A 17,563-nucleotide genomic window follows, 5' to 3' on the forward strand; every position below is an offset into this window, starting at 1 on the left:
CAAAGCATGATGGGAAACTACATGTCTCACTGAAATCAGACCAATCAGAGCCTGACGTCAGACTCACAGCAGCCAATAAGAGGACCAGCTGCATGTCACCTGACTCACATTCTGATATTCTGAAAATAAAACGCTATGACTTTTCAAAATAAAACATGTCCGTCTTCAGGATGTTGATGACCGGATTTTCAAAATAAAGTACAGAATATGTGAATGTTACCAAATCTTTCAAGGGCGTCGGCCATCGCCTGGTTCTTCACCATGTCGATGAGTCCTCGACCGAGACAGAAGTGAGGGAAGATGAGGAGGACGTTCTTCAGGATGTCGTTGATTCCTCCGATTTCCTACAAACAGGAAGTGACATCATACAGTTAGTTTAAGTCTGGTCTGTAAATGACAGCCCCGGTTGATCTGGGTGGTGACGCACGTTGTTTCCAAACAGCTCCATGACGAAGGTGGAGATGCTGCCGTTGATGCCGATGAGGATGTTGACGCTGGTGAGGACGACGTACGCCGTGCTGGGGATCTTAAAGAAGAATGACGCCGGGTACATCAGAGGAGTGATGGACCAGCTGGAGACAGAGCAGAGGGACACGTTACTACACTGTACTACTGCACTGTACTACACTGTACTACTGCACTGTACTACTGCACTGTACTACACTGTACTACTACACTGTACTACTACACTGTACTACTGCACTGTACTACTGCACTGTACTACACTGTACTACTGCACTGTACTACACTGTACTACTGCACTGTACTACTACACTGTACTACTACACTGTATTACTGCACTGTACTACTGCACTGTACTACACTGTACTACTACACTGTATTACTGCACTGTACTACTACACTGTACTACTGCACTGTACTACTACACTGTACTACACTGTACTACTGAACTGTACTACACTGTACTACACTGTATTACTACACTGTACAGTACAGCACAGTGTAGTATTAAGCAGCATACTGCAGTATATACAGTATTAGTATATAGTATATAGAGTATCTGACCCGTAGAGCAGCAGCAGCAGGGCGAGCACCGGCAGGTTGGTTGACGACACATAGGCTTTTTGTTGGAAACAGATGAAGATGATGACGACCAGCGTCGCTGGGACGATGTAGTTACACTGCAGAGACATACATACACAGCATCAACAAACTGATACACACACACAGACACACACAGAGACACACAGAGACACACAGAGACACACAGACAGACACTTACACATACAGAGACACACAGACACACACATAGACACACAGAGACACACAGACACACACACAGACACACACACACAGAGACACAGAGACACACAGACACACACAGACACACACACGCAGAGACACACACAGTGATCCAGTGAGGGAGTGCTTGTTTTGCGTCTCACCATGTCCCAGATGAAGTTGGCCACCCAGTAGAGCAGCGGCTGCACTCCGCTGATGAACTGCATGTGTTTGGCTTTACTGACACGCTCCTGGATGAGGAAGACCACGAAGCTCGCGGGGACGAAGGACATGGCGAAGATCACACAGATGGACACCAGGACGTCCACAGAGGTCGTCACCCTGGAGACAGATGGGAAGTTCATAGCTGACATTAACCTGCGTCTGATGTGATGTCACTTCCTGATCCATATGAAACAAACCCGTCCATCAGTGGGACAAACAGACACCATGTTTCACAAAGTTTATAAAGTGTCTCCTAACTCAACAACTCACTAAACTGAGACATTTGTTAAGGGAGTCTGGTGATATTGTGGGTTTTTTGTCAGCTGAGTAGGCAGTCCTTCAGTGTGACCCAGGACAGTCAGAGCTGTCCACCTGGGATCAGATCACTCAGGACAGGTGTTGATTCAGGTGTGAACAGCCTCAGACACGAGGACCAGAGGGTCCACTATCGTCCGTATGGGCGTGGTAGCCCAGGTGAGGAGTTATGGTTGTGTTTATTGTCAGGTGAGTAACCCGTCACAGGTGTGTAACCATCACAGGTGAGTGTACTCACAGTGCGACCTGGGACAGCTGCTCCTTGGTCAGGTTCAGAGGGTGGTTGAAGGCTCTGATGCCGTATTGACTGGGGTCCCGTCCTTCAGGTAAGTTTGCTCTCAGGATGCCGTTATTCATCACATTGATGAACGCTCCGATGCTGTGCCAGCCTTTGTTATTGAACCAGATCTGAGCGTGAACACGCACGCACGCACACGCACGCATGCACACACACACACACACACACACACACACACACACACACACACACACACACACACACACACACACACACACACACACCTCATTAATATTCATTGATCACTTCCTTGTTGTCCTTCAGCGACATCTCGACCAATGTTATAATAGTTTTGGATTTTTCATTATAGTTTAGTTTTAGTTAGTTTTGACTTTTTTTCCTCTAATTCAGTTAGTTTTAATTAGTTTTTAGAGCGGGTTTGCTAGTTTTAGTTAGTTTTTATTAGTTTTCGTATTAGTTTTAGTTTTTTCATACTTTGGTCTCAATAAACATATTTACGAGTGCATCTTCCCGCTTGTGGTGTTCCTGCGTGTTAACTAACCAGCATCTATTTGGTCGTCGGTGAAAGCAGTCCATTATCGATGTCTCCTCCTTCCCGGTGCTACCTGGCCGGGATGTTGCTTCACTTTCAGGGGAGCTACTTAGAGAGGCCACTTTGTCAAGGTACTCGCCATTAGCCTTCTTGTGCAAGCTTCTCAAATGGACTTTCAGATTCGTGGGGTTTTTTCCCTTGAGAAGTACTCCACAGATTGTATCACCTGTTTCCACGACAATGCACTTGCTTTTGTCTTTCTCGCTGTCATATTCAAAAAAATCCCATATAGGACGACTTTTGACGCCATTTTTTGCCGTAGAGGGGCGAAGAGAAGCCGACTCTGGCCGGTTCTACACGAGAAGTGACGGACCGTGAGGTGCCATATGGCGCCGCCAGCTCACATAAAATTGCTTGAGCGAAATAAATCGATTTCATATCAATCCGAAATTGACACAGACGAAAACGAAGGGAATTTTATTTATAATTTCAGTTTGTTTTAGTTAGTTTTGTAATCACACAATACAGTTTCAGTTAGTTATCATTTTTTTCTTTTAATTATAGTTTTTATTTATTTCAGTTAACGAAAATGTTTTTTCAATTCTAGTTTTCGTCATTTCGTTCGTTTTCGTTTACGATAATAACTTTGGTCTTGACTCGCTCTCTGTTTCTCACCTTGACGTTGTTCTTTGTGTCCAAACCATTGATGAAACCAGACAAACTGTCCAGGAACCGATCAGCTGCAGCTCCCTGAAACACACACACACACACAGCTCAGTGTGAGTGTGTGACACACACACACACACACACACACACACACACACACACACACACTTCTCTCTCTGACCTTCTGTAACTCAAAGATCTTTCGGACTCTCTCGATGGCGTCGTCAATCTCATTGGCTGGTGGGAGGACCTGAGTGCTCCTGGCACCCAATGAGAAGCCTCCGTACCTGCAGACAGAATAAACAGACCAAACCAAAAAAATTTAAAAACTGGAAACAATGATGGACTGAAGTTATGATTTTCAAAATAAAAGCAAAACAGAAGAATTGACCGACCTGAATTCATTCACCCACACCTTGTTCTTCAGACTGTGGAACAAACATTCGCACCGTCAGTCACTGCTCACTGTGTGTGTGTGTGGGTGTGTCTGTGTGTCTGTGTGTGTGTGACCTCTTGCCGATGATCTCAGCGTAGGTTTTCACCAGATAGTCTGAGATGTTTCTCCCTGTCAGGTTCTGCAGAGTGTCTGTGGCGCTCAGCTTCATCTGAACAACAAAACAACAACATAAACAACAACAACAACAACAACAACAACAACAACAACAACAACACCAACAACTGAATGATTCCATTATAAACTCCACGTTGGTCCAAACACCAGGTAGGCAGTGATAAATATGAATAAATGACGTTTCATCAGTGGACAGAAAACTTTTAAATGTTAAAATGAACCGAGCGTCAAACTGCTGATGAAGATCATGTGACTCGATCAAAAGCTCCAGAGAGGCTACAGACCAGCATCACTGAAATAAAATAATATACAATATTTTTAAAACAACTTTTTGGACATTTTTCTTCCAGAAACCTGAAATTATTATTTTGCTCTGAGATTTTGCTGAAACAAGAAACTTAATAAACAATAAAGAGACGGCTGATGATATCCAGGTGTGTTCAGGTGTATTCAGGTGTGTTCAGGTGTGTTCAGGTGTGTTCAGGTGTGTCTGGTCTGACCTCAGGTGGCGGCAGTCCTCCGGCTCCAGCAGGACACTCTGGCAGCATCTTCTTCTTCCCGTCGCAGCTGCAGACACAGGCTGGAGACGGGTCCTCCATGGTCCAGTTAGAGGAGCTGAAGAGCTGCTGGATGCTCTCAGGGACGTCTGGAGTCGTCCAGTCCTCATCGCCCATCGTACAGGGAGCCTCTCTGATGATTGATCAGCAGTGATTAGTATTGATACGGACAGTGAGGACAGACAGAGTCCACATCAGCAGCTCACACTGACAGTATGATGATGAGGCTTTATGTTTAGATCTGATCATCACAATATTATTGATCGTCTCCTCCTGATCAATCAATTATTAAATCACTGGTGTTTTCTTACGGGATGGGAAATCCGTCCATGCAGCGAGTCCCGAAGCCCGGAGGGTCCAACAGAGCGCTCAATAACTGCTGCATGTTGGCGTCTGCAGGAGCGTCATCACTAACACACACACAGACACACACACACACAGTTATGTGACCGGTGAGGACAGGTGAGGACAGGTTTGGACAGGTGAGGACAAATGATGACAGGTGAGGACAGGTGAGGACAGGTGTGTACCTGATGAAGGTGACCTGGTCCTCGTACATCCAGGGCTGCAGCTCCAGACTGGGATATTTTCCAAACGGGGGGACGATGAGACTGAAGACCAGAGCGATGCACACGAACACAGCGGGGAGAACGATCTGCAGGACAGATGCTTCAAGATTCAGACCGAGAAAACTACAAAGCGAACAACTGAACAACAGCTCAGGTGTGAACGTACCTGAGCAAAGAAGCCCTTCCTGGAGCGCCGAGCGTACAGAAGTCGTTTCCACATCAGAGCCACAAACTGCTGCCGCTTCAGACCCCAGCCGCCCACCTGGTACGAACCTTTACCTTCAGAGCAGTTCAGCCAGTCCGTCTCCCTGCTCACTGACAGGTGACATGATGTAGACAGGTGACGTGATGTAGACAGGTGACATGACGCAGACAGGTGACATGATGTAGACAGGTGACATGATGTAGACAGGTGACATGACGCAGACAGGTGACGTGATGTAGACAGGTGACATGATGTAGACAGGTGACGTGATGTAGACAGGTGACATGATGTAGACAGGTGACATGATGTAGACAGGTGACATGATGTAGACAGGTGACATGATGTAGACAGGTGACGTGATGTAGACAGGTGACGTGATGTAGACAGGTGACATGACGCAGACAGGTGACGTGATGTAGACAGGTGACATGATGTAGACAGGTGACATGATGTAGACAGGTGACGTGATGTAGACAGGTGACATGACGCAGACAGGTGACGTGATGTAGACAGGTGACGTGATGTAGACAGGTGACGTGATGTAGACAGGTGACGCAGACAGGTGACATGACGCAGACAGGTGACGTGATGTAGACAGGTGACGTGATGTAGACAGGTGACGTGATGCAGACAGGTGACGTGATGTAGACAGGTGACGTGATGTAGACAGGTGACGTGATGTAGACAGGTGACGTGATGCAGACAGGTGACATGATGCAGACAGGTGACATGATGTAGACAGGTGACATGATGTAGACAGGTGACATGATGTAGACAGGTGACGTGATGTAGACAGGTGACGTGATGCAGACAGGTGACATGATGCAGACAGGTGACATGATGTAGACAGGTGACATGACGCAGACAGGTGACATGATCAGCATGCTAAGCTAACATTAGCCGTGTTAAAGTTGTAGATATAAATGACAGTTGGAGCACCAGTCAGTCTGATCTGACACACACACACACACACACACACACACACACACACACACTCGTTTGTTTTGAATGATGACATCATGTTGTTGTGGTTTGTTTACCTGCATCTGCGTCAGACTCGTTCTCGTTGTTGTCGTCCTCCGTTAACGGCCTCAGACAGCTCTGATGGTCTCCTCCTCCAAACGCATGAGTCCTCCTCCGCCTCCGAACAGGAAGTGTACCATCTGAACACACACACACAACCACACATGTCAGGATGAAGACTTCAGTGTGTTGTAATGACATCACAGTGTGAGGTCAGAGGTCAGGTCTCACCTGAGGGCACGTCGGTGTCGACTCCGTTATCTTCAGCCACTTTCAGAAAAATCTACAGAGACATTGAAAGTCGTCAGAGTGAAGATCCGGATCGTTATGACAAAGAAACTTCTGAAACTCAATGATAGTCTGCAGCTGAAGCACAGATTGAAGTCTGTGTCGTAACATTTGTGTGTTTAATGTTCGGATGAATCGGGTCAACGTCACCTCCTCCAGCGTGGTGTCCGACACGCCGTAGCTGGAGATGCCGAGGTCGGGCAGCTTCAGGTCCAGGTCTTTGAAGAGCTCCACGAAGGCTCCGTCCTTGGCGGCGCTGTACGGCAGGACGTAGGTAAGCTCGTGACCCAGGTCCTCCACCAGGCGGGCAGCAGGGACGTGACACAGGATCAGACCCGACACCAGGGACACGTCGGGGGGGACGAAGGGGACGTCACAGATGGACGCGGCGGGGCCGTTCACTGAGGACGGAGACGTGAGACACAGATCAGATCCACCTGAAGGTGAATTAATCAAACGCTCTGCAGGAACAGAGAGCTCACCGATGGTCGCAGCCTCACTTTCATGTTCGCTGCCGAGGCCGGCGTCACTGCTGCTGACCGAGGCGCACTCCTCCTCCTGTGAGAGGACAAGACCGCAGGTGAAGTACTCTGTCATCAAATACTGCACAGAGACTGAAGGAAAGTACGGATACTGCACAGGGTGGGTACAAATACTGCAGAGAAATACTACAGAGAGAGTTACAGTACAAGCACTGCTCAGTATGCTCTGGTTGTGTCAGAGTAAACATGAGAGAGTCTGCAGGGGACAAATCAGAATCTGTACTGAGACACGATGATGATGATGATGATGATGATGATGATGATGATGATGATGACACTGACCTTCTTGGTGAAGGACACGGTGCTGGACGAGTTCCTGCAGGAGCTGAGGGATGGCTCTGGTTCTTTCTTGACCAGTGTCAGGTAGTAGCCTGTCCCCAGCTGGTTCTTCAGGTACAGAGACGAGCCCACGCAGCACAGCTTCCCGTGGGAGATGATGGCGATGCGGTCTCCCAGGATGTCCGCCTCGTCCATGTGGTGTGTGGACAGGATGATGGTCCGACCTGACAGGAGACAGGAAGTTAAAGACCAGCTGCTGAGGACAAACAGTACCACTGATTAATCCAACCACACGGGACAGCTCTGTACCCTGTCGGTACTTCAGCAGCAGGTCCCAGATCCCTCTGCGGGCATATGGGTCGACGCCGGCGGTGGGCTCGTCCAGGATCACAACCTTTGACCCCCCGACGAAAGCCAGAGCCACAGACAGTTTCCTCTGCATGCCGCCGGACAGAGCGCTGGTCCTTGAGTGGCGTTTGTGCGGCAGCCCGGTGTCCTGCAGGATCTGCTGGATCTCACCTTTCACCTGCTCCTCTGACAGGCCTTTGAGCCGGCCGTAGAACCAGATGTGCTCCTCCACCGTCAGCCTGCAGGAGGCGCCGCAACACAGACAAGTTCACATGATGAACCAGGTGGATTCATTTACAGACGAGGCTGAAGAGACTGAACATCACGCTGGACACTCACATGCTGAAGAGGACGTTGTGTTGAGGACAGACGCCCAGACTCTGTCTGATGGCACTCAGCTCAGACCGGATGTCTTTGCCCAGGATGTAGGCCGTCCCCGAGGTGGGGGGGAAGAGACCCGTCAGGATGGACCTGCAGCAGGGACAGGAGGACAGAAAGGTCCTGGATCTGAGTCTGAACTTGATCTGAGTCTGAATTGGATCTGAGTCTGAGACCTGGATCTGAGTATGAGAACTGGATCTGAGTCTGACACCTGGATCAGGAACGGTACTGGTATGGTCCTGTACTCACATGGTGGTGGTTTTTCCGGCTCCGTTGTGTCCCAGGAAGGATGTGATTTGTCCCTCGTAGAAGCCGAGCGTCAGTCCGTCCACTGCCAGCTTCTTCCCGTGACGATAAACCTTCACCAGGTTCTCGATGAAGACGCCGAGCTCCAGGTGAGCTGGCTCCTCCTCGATACACACCACTGGAAGCACAGACACATGTACAGGAAGTCTCTTTCAGATTAAAAGTACAGGAGGATAAAGATGGTCGCCTTGTGGTCACTCTTGTGATTGCAGTCTCACCTTCAGGGTTTCCTTTGCGGTTCAGAGGGACTTTGTTTTTGGATTTTGTGTCTTTCTCTCCGAGCCAGTAGGACTTGGTGAAGGGGAAGTACCAGGGCCGCGGGATCCCGTACTGACCTGAGACACACAGAAAACAAACTTAATGAAACTCCGTGTTTCTGAGTAAAGATTTAATATATTTACACGTAAACACACTTTTGTGTCTTTGCCTTCGTGACCTAAAATGAGACTTTCAGATTCAGAAACACGTTGAAGTGAGATGAAGTCAAAGAGGTTCTGAGGAGAATTACTAAAATGATTCTAAATCACATCTCATTGTTCAACCAGGTGATGAAATAAAAACCAGGTCAGCTCTCACCTGGAAACACGGCCTCGATGTACCAGGTGAGGACTCCGTACACGAAGGAGTCCAGGTACATCATGGTGATGGCGGTGCGGAGGCTGAAGTCGTCCTCCTCCAGAGGACTGGACACCAGGTTCTTCCACTGGATCCCGACGCCCTGCTCCTCGAACAGAGCGAAGTACTCACAGCCAAACCCGAACGCCACCGGAGACAGGAGGCTCTGTGGGGCAGGATGACACGTGACTGTCAGTGTGTCCAATCACAACACAGCATCACGACAACAAACCAGTCAGAGTCTGGAGGTCTTACAGCGAAGACTTTGGCTCCGAAGCCGATGTAGTCCTGCCAGGCGACGCAGAGCACGTAGGGCAGGTAGAGGGTGAAGTAGATAATTCCTCCACAGGCGGCGGCCAGGTTAGCGCGGGCAAACGCTGTGCTGAGCAGGAAACACTGCATGATGGTTACCACGGCAAAGGAGCCCAGGAAGAGGAAGACCACGCCGGGGTCGCTGTAGGGCAGCAGGTTCCCCTCCTGCTCCGGACACAAGATCACAACAACGTCTCAGGACAGGAGACTTTTAATAACCTTCACATCCTCCTGGTGTCAGATTCAGTTGTGACTCATCAAACACTTCCTGTTTCATTTCACTCAAGTATTCAAATCTAAACTGCTGAATCATCATAATGAACACAAAGAGTCAGGAAGTGAACTGGTTTATTAAAGACAGACAGGACGAGGAGACGACGTCCAGAGACAGACCCTGAACTGAACTGAAGACGCTCTGGTGACACTAGAGGGCGCCAACAGACCTGTGTCGGCTCACCGCACATCCACAGCTGCTTTACTTTCACTGTATGAGTATAAGTATTAGTAGAAGTATTAGTATTAGTAGAAGTATTAGTAGAAGTATTAGTAGAAGTATAAGTATAAATATTAGTACAAGTACAAGTACTAGTATAAGTATAAGTACAAGTACAAGTATTAGTAAAAGTATAAGTATAAGTATTAGTAGAAGTAGAAGTAGAAGTACAAGTATTAATATAAGTATAAGTATTAATATAAGTATGAGTACTAGCTCTGTCAGCCCTCTGCAGAGGCTCCTGTATCTTATTACTTCAGGTTCTTTGATTCTCTGAGCCTTCACACAGAACATTCTTTGTTCTGGTCAGTTCTGAGTTTCTTAAGCTGCTGTTAAATGTTTTTCTTCTCATCAAAGTCGGCTCTTTATTTGAGTCATTTTCACAAACTGCTCGTTAGTTTTGCGTTTTGTTAGAGACAGAATGTGAAGAGTTTTCTTTATTGTTTCATAACGAACCAAAATATGGAATTATTGTGATGAAAGTTCAATAAACACAAACAGCCCAGTGGAGAAAATATGAATGACTGCTCATTAAGGCCCATTAATAATAATAATAACAATAAATGATCTGCATTTAGAGGCTTGTTTAGACTTTTTAACCTTGTTATCTTCATTATGAGGCTCAAATATGTTTTACTGCTTTGGACCAATACGATTTTTTAACGAGACGAGACGATATGAAATATGATGAGTTGAGGTGAAATGAGGAGAGACGACATCAGATAAGATTAGACCAGAACGAGACGAGACAAGAATATAATATAAGGGGAGGCGATCCTGTATTGATCTGGTATTAATCCGGTATTGATCCTGTATTGATCCTGTATTGATTCTGTATTGACCCTGTATTGACACGTGGGTTGAATTCAGGTAATCATGTCTGTTCTGTGACAATGCTTCACTTGTAGTTCTATATTATTATCTGTGTTGATGTGTTGGTGTCGTCACCTTGAGCAGCAGAACCAGCAGCCCGGCGCTGATCAGCAGAGGAATCAGGCTGCTGATGAACCAGCTGAACCACAAGATGCCGTTATTCAATCCCATAATCCTCATGGTCTCCTTCAGCCGCGCCTCCTTCTCGTACACCACGCTCTTCAGGATGATCGCCACCGAGTACATCCAGGCCAGAGTCATGAAGAGAGGCATGGAGCGGCTCATCACCCGCAGGAAACTGAGGGGGACAGGTGAGGACAGGTGAGGACAGGTGAGGAGAGAGAGGAGACAGGTGAGGAGACAGGTGAGGAGATAGGTGAGGACAGGTGAGTCGCTCTGCGTCTCAGAAACATAAAACCAGATCAGGTTCTTGTTCCTACATGTCGTCTACGTAGCACGGATACGGCATCTGCTGGATGTAGACACCCGTCTTCTCCTTGGTGCCCGTCATTGCTCTGATGATGCCGTGTTCGATCACGTCCTGCAGGTACGTGAACCCGCCCCAGATGTACCGCATGTCCTCAAACGGGTCGGCACGAGGACCCGGGTCCCAGTACCTGAAGAGGAGGACAGAAGCGGGTTAAAGTCCTGCTGGTTCAAATACCACAGGTCCTGATGTGTGTGTGTTTGTTTGTGTGTGTGTCCTTACGCGTCTTTGATCTTATTGGTCCGCTCCACATTGTCGATGTCCATGCGGATCTTGTAGTTGAGTTTTGGCGGCAGCTCGGTGGCGTTGGGGTCGATGTCTGGGAACACGATCCCCGCCCAGAACTTCCTGTCCTCCAGCAGCACCATGGACTGGTTCACCAGTCGCTCCTCAGTGGAGACCGGCTCCAGTTTGTCCAGGTTCACACACTAACACACACACACACACACACACACACACACACAAGTCCGGATGGTAAATGTAATCAGATTACCTCTGGTGTTATCAGCTGTTAATGTGCTGGCTGGTTGTGTCTGTGACTCTCACCTCCATGAAGCGGGAGATACTCATGATGGCCTGGTCCGTCTCGTTGAACACCTCCCTCCAGGTGACGGCGCTGCCCGGCGGCCGGGCGTCCTCTGTCCGCTTGGACAGGAAGTTGGAGACGTCGGCTACAGTCCAGTCTGTGTCGGTCAGCTGAGCGTGGAAGAATCTGGCGGTGATGTTGTTCTTCAGCAGCGTCTGGATGATCAGAGCAGGACGTGTGAACAACTGAATGCATCGATCGACAGCTGATCAAACACTGATCACTGATCGAACACTGATCGAACACTGACCAAACACTGATCACTGATCAATCTGAGAAATCATTCATGACAGGACACCAAAATATGAACAAGAACTAAGTAAGAAATAAAGACTGAAACAAGTGAACAGGAGGAGACAGACAGGTGAGCTGGTGGGTGGAGCCTCTGTACCCTGATCACGTCCATCTGCTCGCTGTTCTCCATGAAGTTCCAGACTTTGGGTCTCATCTCCTCCCACATCCCACCCAGGTCCCTGAAGACACCAAGCTCCTGGAAGGTCCGGTTCACCTGAACGCAGCACAAACACAGACACAGGTGCAGGTGAGACAGACGGCTCCTCCTGCAGGAGGTCAGGAGACAGGAAGTGATGTCATACCTCATGGATGACCCTCTGCGTGGCGGGGGTGTGGGGGGTGTACAGGATCTTCCCCATCAGCAGAGGCTTCAGAGCCTGCCAGATCATCCTGGACATCGGGTTGGAGTCCATGTTCTTCACTAGACTGTTACAGTATGGAGCTGCACACACACACACACACACACACACACACACACACACACACACACACAGGTCAGTGTCTCTTCTTCTGCAGCAGTAAACTCGTCAGTCGGTCGGACCTGATCACTCACTGGACGAGTTGTCGTAGAGCGCCGCCGGCTCGTCCTCACTGCTGTTGTGGTTTCCGAACAGAGCCTTGTAGTTGCTGTCCTCATACCAGTTCAGGGACTTGATCTGCAGCCCGCCGCCTTCAGGGTGACCGCACACGATCCTGGACACGGCCTGGTACATTGCGCTGGGCGACGACGTGGCGTTCTGCGTCAGGAAGATGATCTCGTTCCTCAGGTCGATCCAGCTCTTCATACTGGCCAACTGGAGGACAGGCAGGGAGAGCACTGGTTAGACTGGTCCCAGACTACCAGGTACACATGAAGGACAGAACCAGTCCCTGAACCAGAACTGTCAGAAACTGGTTCAGAAAAACAGACATTCTGCAGCACGCTCACTTGTTAGACTTCTCAGTCTGCAGTACACTGATGTCACAGTGATGTCACAGTGTCTGCAAACCAAAACAGGAAGAGGCATCATTTTCCCTGGTCACTAGCCAGGCTGCTAACTGTAGCCACGTTGCTAACTGTAGCCATGTTGCTAACACTGTGTTTCTGTTTCTGCTTCCACATGTCGAGACGTCGCTACCTCTCCAGTCGAGTTTAACTTTATAACAGAAACTGAATCAGAGACAACACACAAACACTGAAAACAAACAAACAGACACTGGAGACAACAAACAAACACTGGAGACAACACAAAAAAAACGGAGACAACACACAAACACCGGAGACAACAAACACTGAAAACAACAAACAGACACTGAAGACAACACACAAACACTGAAGACAACAAACAAACACTGAAGACAACAAACAAACACTGAAGACAACAAAAAAACACTGGAGACAACACACAAACACTGGAGACAACACACAAACACTGAAGACAACAAACAGACACTGGAGACAACACACAAACACTGAAGACAACAAAAAAACACTGGAGACAACATACAAACACTGGAGACAACACACAAACACTGAAGACAACAAACAGACACTGAAGACAACAAACAAACACTGAAGACAACAGACAAACACTGAAGACAACAAACAAACACTGAAGACAACATGAAGAGAAAGTGTAACTGACGTTTGTCCTCTGCTCTGACAGACTGAACTCTGTCACGACTTCCTGTTGAAGTGATGCCAAAACAACAAAAATCTTTAAAAACATGACATTCAGCTTCACTCAGAGACGTTCTGATTGGTCGAGGAGGGAAACAGGAAGAGAGTCAGTCTGTGACATAACTGAGTCAGCAGAAACTACAGTGGGACAAAAGTTAAAAGTCAAGTAGAGACAAGGAGGAGCAGGAGGAGGACGAGGAGGACAAGGAGGAGCAGCAGGAGGAGCAGAAGGAGGGGGAGCAGGAGGAGGATGAGGAGGAGCAGCAGGAGGAGAAGGACAGAGACATGATGGAGTGAATGGACTCATGATGACTGCAGTGTGTCAGTAAACTCTTCATGAAGTCATTTAATATGATCACCTCATTAATCAATAATCAGATGATTGATGCTCTGTTGTCAATAACACTCTGTGAACTTCACATGTGGACCTGAGACCATCAGAGCGGGTCAGTGTCTCCTTTAGGCTGCTCAGGGACCAGGTCCACACAGGACAGCTGACAGACCGACAGACTGACAGTCCGTTTAAATACAGTTTGTTTAAACTGTGACATCATCACTAACATAGCACAATACACACATATCAGCAAAGAGACACTTCCATTTTCACCAGAATTTCAAAATAAAACTATTTGAACAACATGTTTACAGTTTCCTGTACAATACACACACACTGTAACACACACACACACACACACACACACACATATATACACACACACACATACACACACACACGTCCTGTTCCTGACTCAGCATCCACACAAACCAAACACCACAGTCACATGTTTTCAATTTAGCTCAGTGTGTGTATTACTGTGTGTGTGTGTGTGTGTGTGATAACCTCAGGGTGAAAAAACAACAAACTGGGTCAGTCTGACTGAACTTTACTCCAACTTCATCAACGAAGAAGACATGAAGATGTCCCCAGTCTGTCTCCAGTCTGTTCCTAGTCTGTCCCCAGTCTGTCTCCAGTCTGTCCCCAGTCTGTTCCCAGTCTGTCTCCAGTCTGTCCCCAGTCTGTCCCCAGTCTGTTCCTAGTCTGTCCCCAGTCTGTCTCCAGTCTGTCCCCAGTCTGTTCCCAGTCTGTCTCCAGTCTGTCTCCAGTCTGTCCCCAGTCTGTCTCCAGTCTGTCCCCAGTCTGTTCCCAGTCTGTCTCCAGTCTGTCTCCAGTCTGTCCCCAGTCTGTTCCTAGTCTGTCCCCAGTCTGTCTCCAGTCTGTCCCCAATCTGTCCCCAGTCTGTCCCCAGTCTGTCTCCAGTCTGTCCCCAATCTGTCCCCAGTCTGTTCCCAGTCTGTCTCCAGTCTGTCCCCAGTCTGTCCCCAGTCTGTCCCCAGTCTGTTGAATCTTGATGTGGGAGCTGTAAGAGTCTCCTCAGTGTTGCTGTGCGTTCCAACATGGCCGCCACCTGCAGCGTGCAGCGTGTCAGCAGGACATGGACAGACATGGACGGACGCAGACGGACGCTGAGTGTTTGTTGTTTGTTCAGACTCGAGTTTTGTGTGAAGTGAAAACCTGCTGAGACGTTTGAGTCTTTGTTCAGCTGGACGCTCGTCTGTCTCTGCTGCTTTTATCTGGACACAAAGACCCACTGAGACGCTGCCAAGTAAACCCAGTGGCCTCAGACCGCTGCTGCTAGAAGACTGAGGACAGTGTGTCCACTGGAGGACACGTCTGAACAGGATGACATCAGGTGTGACCAGGTGTGATTCTTACCTCGACTGCGAGTGAACCCAGGCTGTCCAGGAGGTTGTTGGTTGCCCTGGCAACCTGTTTGACGGCCTCTGGGTCCGACTGGACGTCCCTCTGAGAGACAAAGAGACGTTTTAGTTTCCTACTCAAAGGTTCATTCACTTAAAACAAACACTTTGTCTCTTACTGTGAGAGACATTTAAAGTCCTCCTGCTCTCTGTTGTTGTGGTTTGTGGACTGATCGACTGTCTGTTAGTGTGGTTCTGGATGTTGATCGTCAGTATTGATCAGCTGCTCGTCCTCTGACTGTAAACTCTCCTCTCTGAGTCTCCCACTGAAGCATTTTACAGATGTCTCTCTGTGTTGCCGTGGACACAGAGACACAGTCTGAGGTTCACACAGTCAGTCAGCAGCTCGTACATTTCCTCAGACAAAAGGATCGCTGACGTGCGGCTCGCTTTTCAAACCTCTCACACCACCAAACAGGTCTCCAGGCTACGAAAACTGAGACTGTAAAGAGCCGAGACGGGCCGAGACACGCCTCCTCCCACACACACATTACACACTGAATACACAGCAAACACACCTGAGGACAGGTGAGCACGCCCTCCAACACTCGGATGGTTTCTGCCCACGTCACACCTGAACGCACCTTTAAATACAACAAGAAGTGGCTCCAACTCAACGTGCCAACGTGTTTCCATGTTTCATCTGCTGTCTGAACGTGTTCATTAATAAAACATGTTGATTTATGGATCAACAGCAGCGTCAGGTCCACTTCACACAGTTTCACTGATGACTCGTCAGAACATGTTGGAATAAAATAATAACTTTAGAGGGATGTGTTGTCTTATAGGAGCAGGAGCTACACTGTAAGCTCAGCAGAACTACCTGATGCCAACACTGTTAGCTCAGCAGCTCCAGTGAAGATAAATATGGTCTCCTCAGATCAGGTTGTGATCTCTTCTCTCCTGCAGACTGTGATCACAGCAGACGAGCTGTTTGGAGACATCTGATGTTTTAAATCAAGTCTACTTCAGATGTTTAGCAGAATGCTGCAACTCTGTTTTACTGTGAAGCTCCAGAAATGTTTTGTGGACTACGAGACTTCACCTGACTTTATATCATCAGGAGGAGATGAGTGAGGTTAATGTTTGAGTGGACTGTTCCTTTAAATGAGGACAATGTTCATGATACATTCATATCTGTTGATGAACTCTGATGGTAAATTGCTTTCAAAGTTTAATTCAAATAATAATTCATGTTTCTTTCATGTTTGATTAAACGTCTCTGTTTCCACCAATCAGAGCTTGTCGTGTGAGCAGGTGTGAGTTTACCTGGATGGGTTTGAAGAAGTCCAGGTTGTTCAGGAAGAGCTCCTCAGCGTGGTTCAGCCAAGTGGGTGGGGCCTGACAGATCACTTCCTGTACCTGCATCGACACCTGTCGGTCCGAGATCATCACAAAGTCCTCTAGGCTCCGCCCACCGCCCCTGCGGGGACACATGTCCCTCAGGTGGACCCCGAACCCCCTCAGGAGCACCTGAGACGGACGGCGAGAGACAAAGACACGGGAGGTACAGAGATTACTACAGTCAGTCCACCATGTTGTCAGACTGACCTGCTCGTACTGAGCAGGTGCAGAGCAAGCAGGTGCAGAGCGAGCTCACCTTCTCCAGGTCGATGTCGGCGTCTCTGATCTGCTGAACGTCGTGTTCAGACAGAGACACGTTCCTCCGCAGGAAGTCCGACACCGTCTCCTCGTCCCGCAGGAAGTGTCTCAGCTTAAAGCCTGAGAGGACCAAACACAGACACACTGAGAGAGCTTCTCCTCCTCCACCTCCTCCTCCTCCTCCTCCTCCTGCTTCACCTCCACCTCCTCCTGCTTCACCTCCTCCTCCTACTTCACCTCCTCCACCTCCACCTCCTCCTCCTGCTTCACCTCCTCCACCTCCTTCTGCTTCACCTCCTCCTCCTGCTTCACCTCCTCTGAGTGAATTTGACCTAAAACTCAACACCAGGTGAGTTTTTTTCTCTCTGCTCAATGAACTGAGTTCCAGGTGAGACACACCTGAGGCTACAGGACAGTCAGAGGAAGTGTTGACCATAGTTGGTCTTGTGTGGGCATGTCTGTATGTAAATGAGCATGTGCGTGCAGAGTACACATTGTACTGCATGTTGTCACACGTAACCTGCAACACACACACTGTTTACATTCACAAAGAAGACCCCAACACACACACACAC

General features: G+C 48.4%; 1 protein-coding gene across 2 annotated transcripts in view; it reads right to left on the bottom strand.

Annotated features, from left to right (window-relative positions):
- abca1b (ATP-binding cassette, sub-family A (ABC1), member 1B) overlaps positions 1-17,563 on the bottom strand; it is a 34,603-nt gene that overhangs the window by 7,312 nt on the left and 9,728 nt on the right. Inside the window, exons 6-39 of one of the 2 annotated variants that reach the window (XM_073486807.1) lie at positions 16,987-17,108; positions 16,656-16,859; positions 15,343-15,432; positions 12,522-12,762; positions 12,271-12,410; positions 12,066-12,182; positions 11,635-11,829; positions 11,311-11,516; positions 11,042-11,218; positions 10,677-10,899; positions 9,179-9,400; positions 8,885-9,089; positions 8,527-8,643; positions 8,252-8,426; positions 7,961-8,092; positions 7,583-7,860; positions 7,277-7,497; positions 6,953-7,010; positions 6,603-6,853; positions 6,396-6,447; positions 6,182-6,304; positions 5,103-5,251; positions 4,898-5,022; positions 4,679-4,777; positions 4,311-4,500; positions 3,750-3,844; positions 3,635-3,667; positions 3,421-3,526; positions 3,249-3,323; positions 2,021-2,190; positions 1,407-1,584; positions 1,027-1,142; positions 428-572; positions 221-344 (exon numbers count right to left, since the gene is read on the bottom strand). In XM_073486807.1, coding sequence (XP_073342908.1) covers positions 221-344; positions 428-572; positions 1,027-1,142; positions 1,407-1,584; positions 2,021-2,190; positions 3,249-3,323; positions 3,421-3,526; positions 3,635-3,667; positions 3,750-3,844; positions 4,311-4,500; positions 4,679-4,777; positions 4,898-5,022; positions 5,103-5,251; positions 6,182-6,304; positions 6,396-6,447; positions 6,603-6,853; positions 6,953-7,010; positions 7,277-7,497; positions 7,583-7,860; positions 7,961-8,092; positions 8,252-8,426; positions 8,527-8,643; positions 8,885-9,089; positions 9,179-9,400; positions 10,677-10,899; positions 11,042-11,218; positions 11,311-11,516; positions 11,635-11,829; positions 12,066-12,182; positions 12,271-12,410; positions 12,522-12,762; positions 15,343-15,432; positions 16,656-16,859; positions 16,987-17,108 — 5,154 coding nt within the window. Of the gene's footprint in view, positions 1-220; positions 345-427; positions 573-1,026; positions 1,143-1,406; positions 1,585-2,020; positions 2,191-3,248; positions 3,324-3,420; positions 3,527-3,634; positions 3,668-3,749; positions 3,845-4,310; positions 4,501-4,678; positions 4,778-4,897; positions 5,023-5,102; positions 5,252-6,181; positions 6,305-6,395; positions 6,448-6,602; positions 6,854-6,934; positions 7,011-7,276; positions 7,498-7,582; positions 7,861-7,960; positions 8,093-8,251; positions 8,427-8,526; positions 8,644-8,884; positions 9,090-9,178; positions 9,401-10,676; positions 10,900-11,041; positions 11,219-11,310; positions 11,517-11,634; positions 11,830-12,065; positions 12,183-12,270; positions 12,411-12,521; positions 12,763-15,342; positions 15,433-16,655; positions 16,860-16,986; positions 17,109-17,563 lie in introns of both variants that reach the window. The other variant, XM_073486806.1, reaches the window with a different exon arrangement.

Source organism: Pagrus major, chromosome 18 (genome assembly GCF_040436345.1).
Source record: "Pagrus major chromosome 18, Pma_NU_1.0".
In the NCBI taxonomy this organism is placed as follows: domain Eukaryota; kingdom Metazoa; phylum Chordata; class Actinopteri; order Spariformes; family Sparidae; genus Pagrus; species Pagrus major.